Source organism: Apis mellifera, linkage group LG2 (genome assembly GCF_003254395.2).
Source record: "Apis mellifera strain DH4 linkage group LG2, Amel_HAv3.1, whole genome shotgun sequence".
Lineage (NCBI taxonomy): Eukaryota > Metazoa > Arthropoda > Insecta > Hymenoptera > Apidae > Apis > Apis mellifera.
In genome coordinates, this window is record NC_037639.1 from 8,656,988 (window position 1) to 8,661,644 (window position 4,657).

Below are 4,657 nucleotides of genomic sequence, written 5' to 3' on the forward strand. Positions count from 1 at the left end.
TCGTTGAAAATACTTTAAATAATACCGTGTGGGCAAAAATGATCGGTGTTATTTTTGTACGGAAGCGAACAATGGCTTCTGTTCTATAGAAGCGACCAGGTATAAATAACGTATCGCCCCTATGTATAGCCCTTTTGTCCTGTATCGTGCCGTGTCACCTAATCATTATTGCAACTATCTGGGAAAGAATACTTATAGCTGCTATAATACAATACGCTTGCATCAATCGTTGCATTTACCCGTGTCAAAAATAGAGAAACGAGAGAGAGGGAGGGAGGAAAAAAGTCTCTATATTTAAATTATTATAACTTTTGCGGTAAAAATAAAACGATCCCCTCTAATTTTTCCAATCCATTCAACTTTACTTTATTTATTAATACACCATTTGTAACCGCGAATCTATTTTCCTGATCTTTGTTCAACGATCCACGAATCCGCGTAATTCGCAATGCAAATTTGACGAAATAAAGTTCGAATCCACGCGACGCATTGTTCGCGCCGCTTGGGAACAGGTTGAATCGGCAACGATTTCAGGTTGACGTGCGTGCGTAAGGGCCACGTACGCGCCACCGGCACGCGTGACACGCATCTCATTGCGAATAGGTCACGGAGTTCGTAAGAACTCGACTACCTTGCGTTTATAGTGCGGTCACGGTGGAACGCAGCGATCGTTTTCTTGCGCCACTGTTCATGAGATTCTCCGCTGAAGGAACGACGCGAAACGCGTCGCTATAGGCCGTTAGCGATGATGCACGCCGCCTCTGATGTGTAACGATCGGATCGGGGATCGTGGCGGTACGTCATCCGCGAGACAAGAACGATAGAGATGCTTCTCGATGATTTACACGAATCCACGCATTTATGAGTGTATAAAATATTAAAATTGATTATTTTTGTCGAAGATATGCGGCCCAATCGCAACGATAGCTCTCGTTATTGAAGTTTTGGGATGGTTCATCGATCCGATTTTGCAGAGATATTAATATAAATCGAAGATGAGGGAAATGTAAATTCGAAATTTGAATTTACGAAATTGAGTTTACTAAAGAAAGTCAAAAATTCGCGTATGGAAATTTCTTAAATTTAGAATGGTGGAGGAACGCAATATCTCTACGAATGTTTGTATTTTTCATAAGAAATCCGTGCTTTTTTTATTAAAATTTTCAAACAATTCTAGTTCCCCAGCTGGAAAACAACGAAAGATCCACTTTATATTCTTGAGATAGGTACCTGATGTTACAACGGATAGAAGATGAAATTGTAGCACGATTTTACCCAGACCCCTTTGTACGGATTTGTAGGAAAGTGCATGTAAACAGAAATATTCGTGAAACGTTGCAATTTCTCGGTTCCGTTTGCTGGAATATCTGAAAATCTGCAATAATGTTATATTTATTTCGAGCACCTTGTTTTCGTGCATCACGAATAACAGTTATTCGTGTTGTCAATTTGTAAAATCATATTGTTAATCCCACGTTATATTCGCGTTTATATTTCATTTTATAACTGGAATTTCGCGTGTACGAGCTTAACAATACATTTCATATAATTCATAAATCATTAACGAGAAATTCAACGGGATAGAGATTATATACGTTGAAACGGACAAAATTATTGCCACTTGGATAGTTGGAGCATTTGCCGGGAGGTGGCAGCACCGCCTTAGCCAACGACGCTACGCTATATCGCAAACGTAGATGGTGGGAGAAGCAGTATGGCGCAGAAGCGTGGCCGCAGTCGATTGTGCGACGTTGAGTTGGTTAGTGCCGCCTGTAACTTCGTGTTAGAAAGGCGAGTATTCAACGGTTTTCTTCGACCAATTGGAACAACGGATTTTCTTGTGTGAAATGAGGTACGTAACTCGTTTGTATTTTTTCCTAACGATCAACTTCAACCGTGCTTTTATCGATCCATCAACCTGGCTGTTTGACCGGTTCCTCCATCGATTACGCGAAGAAATTAGTTCGTTTTTTTGTAAGTTCCCCTCGTTGAGTATCATTTCATAGTGACATCTGTTCAATCTAATATTTATCAATAAGCTAATTTGTTATGCATCTAACGTACAATTAGAGTATTCATTGATAAAACATGACAGACATATGGTCGTGTTGTAGCTCATCGCGTTTTATGTCGAGATTCAACCATAAACGTCGCGAGTTCAAACCTCCTCCCAAAGCGGGAAATTTTTTTACGTTTCTTTTTCGTTCACCGTTCATTTAACCTCTTCGGTAGTCTATCTCTCGAGATACATTACGAAATATTTATATGCGTATAACTTTATGTGTGTAAATAATATTATGCGTAATTTATATTATAACTGTATTCATTACTAAACACAAAATAACAACGGTTCCACGCATTTTCGTTCACAGATTACCTATCCATAGGCAGAAAATGAAAACATAAATAAAAACGTTGCGCGTAACTGTTTTGGGTCGAAATAATTCGAAATGCCGTTCACAGCGGACGCTGCGGCCAGCCAGATACAGGAACGATTGAAGAACTTATACCATCTGGTACACGAAATCGAAACGCAACGGGTTCGTTCCGAGCACAATCTGAACAACATTATAAAGACTTACGAGAAGGTGACACCCGAAGACAAAGTGTCCCCCTATTACCAGCAAAAGTTGAAGAATCTCTACAACGCGGCAATAGGCGATTCCCAACAGGAGGAAGAAATATTGCGCAAAGCTCTGGGAAAGATCAACGAAATCCGAGCAATTAGGAACGAGCGGCGAATACAGGCACGGAATGCGGGGAACAAGGAAACGATTCGCCGAGGTGCGTTGATGAAGATGCTGCTGAGCACCGCGCAGACGCTCCCTCTGTACGTGGGCAAAACACCGGGGGCGAAACCACCCCCCCTTTGCGGGGCGATCCCGGCGGAGCCTACGTACATCGCGAAAATGGGAGATATGGTCGCAGCCCTGGTCAAAGGCTCGGAGGAGGAGGAAAACTGGATCTTGGCAGAAGTGGTGCAGTTCAATCCGACGACCAACAAATACGAAGTGGACGACATCGACGAGGAACAAAAGGACAGGCACACGTTGTCGAGACGAAGAGTGGTCCCTCTTCCATTGATGAGGGCCAATCCGGAAACGGATCCCCACGCTCTCTTCCCCAAAGGGTCTATCGTGATGGCGTTGTATCCTCAAACGACCTGCTTCTACAAAGCGGTGGTGAACCAGCTGCCTACCACGGCCACCGAGGAATACGAGGTCTTGTTCGAGGACGCGACGTACGCGGACGGTTACTCCCCACCATTGAATGTCGCGCAGCGTTACGTAATTTCTATCAAGGAGAGCAAGAAGAACAAAAGCCAATGTTAACGGACGATCTGTTCTCGCGTCAGTATTATATACCCGGCGATTGTTTGTACCACTAGCGATGAGTACAAATGTTCGTTTTTTGTACAAGAGACTGCACTGATTACTTATATAATAAAGTTAAAACGATTTTCGATAATATAATCGGCCCATCGTCGTCATCGCCAATCGTTTCGGGCAACGAGCAAAGCGAACGTCCGCTCTCTATCCTCGTCTTCATCGTTCATCCACTGACTCCTTAAACAGAAACCGTCGTTGTCCCGTAACTTTATTCTCGATGTAATTATCCCTTTGTTGCATGCGTATCGATATTTTTACCATCGAAATCATGCAATGGTTTGTCGTTAAGCTTGGGGCCACGATCGAAGGAAATAAGCACGTATCGACGAGAGTTGGGATCCCGTTTCCGCGATACTCTTGCTACGCCGATGGTAATTGGCGTGGATTATATAATAGGCATTCTTGTACACGCGGATGGATCTTAACCTGGACTGGTCTGACCTTTCGATCCTCCTTTTCGAGCAATTTCTTCCTGTACGGAATAAGTCTTTTTTTTTCGTACTGACGCGATCAAGAGCAGAGAGAGAAAGAGAGAGAGATTTTTGGTGGGCCGCAGGATTTTGGAGGAGGGGGCTGAATTGGACGCGAGACTGAAAGGCGAGCCGCCTGGTTCGCCATCGAAAAAGGGACGCAGAACGAAAGAGAGTGGCGTGCAATAATTGATTCCATAATCGGTGGCTGCCGCCAGACATCAAAGTGGCTCGATACCCGGTTCCAACCCCTAGCAGACTGACCGGCCCGATCTTCATTCATTATTTAACTTAACTAGTCCTGCTCGAAGTATCATAAAAAAGCGGCTTCGTCGCGTCGACACGTATTCTGCCGGATTTCTTCCTTGAAATTTCCCGAATCCACGATTCCTTTTCGATAAAGCATTCTCGTTAAGGATGAGAGGGAATGTAAGCGTATGTATACATACGATCATAAAAATATAAAGTTGTGAAAATGATTACCAATCGTTGCATCGTTCCAGGAGCAATAATCGAAAAATGAAATGAACAAGCACGTGTGCAAATTTATTATCAGACGATAGCCAAAGATAGCCATTTCGAAAGCGCGATACTACCTAACCTCTTCGAAGTAACGGGAACCGGCGACGTGTGAAGCCATTTTCAGTCGCGGAATTAATTCAACCATCGCGATTAGCTTCGGCGACATGGGCGAATTCTGAACGACTTGCACAACGTCGGCCACGTGTACGCACACGTTCCTGTCCCTATCTCGAAGGAAAGTCGAGCTAATCGAACGTCCACGAGCCACGAGTTCCT

The 4,657-nt window shown here is 43.7% G+C and overlaps 1 protein-coding gene across 1 annotated transcript; it reads left to right on the forward strand.

The window, feature by feature from the left end:
• Positions 1-1,629: 1,629 nt before the first annotated feature.
• Positions 1,630-3,473, forward strand: LOC408702 (SAGA-associated factor 29). The gene is made up of 2 exons (XM_392238.7): positions 1,630-1,852; positions 2,373-3,473. The coding sequence occupies exon 2, from the start codon at positions 2,451-2,453 to the stop codon at positions 3,330-3,332; it is 882 nt and encodes a 293-aa protein (XP_392238.1). The 5' UTR covers positions 1,630-1,852; positions 2,373-2,450; the 3' UTR covers positions 3,333-3,473.
• Positions 3,474-4,657: the final 1,184 nt, after the last annotated feature.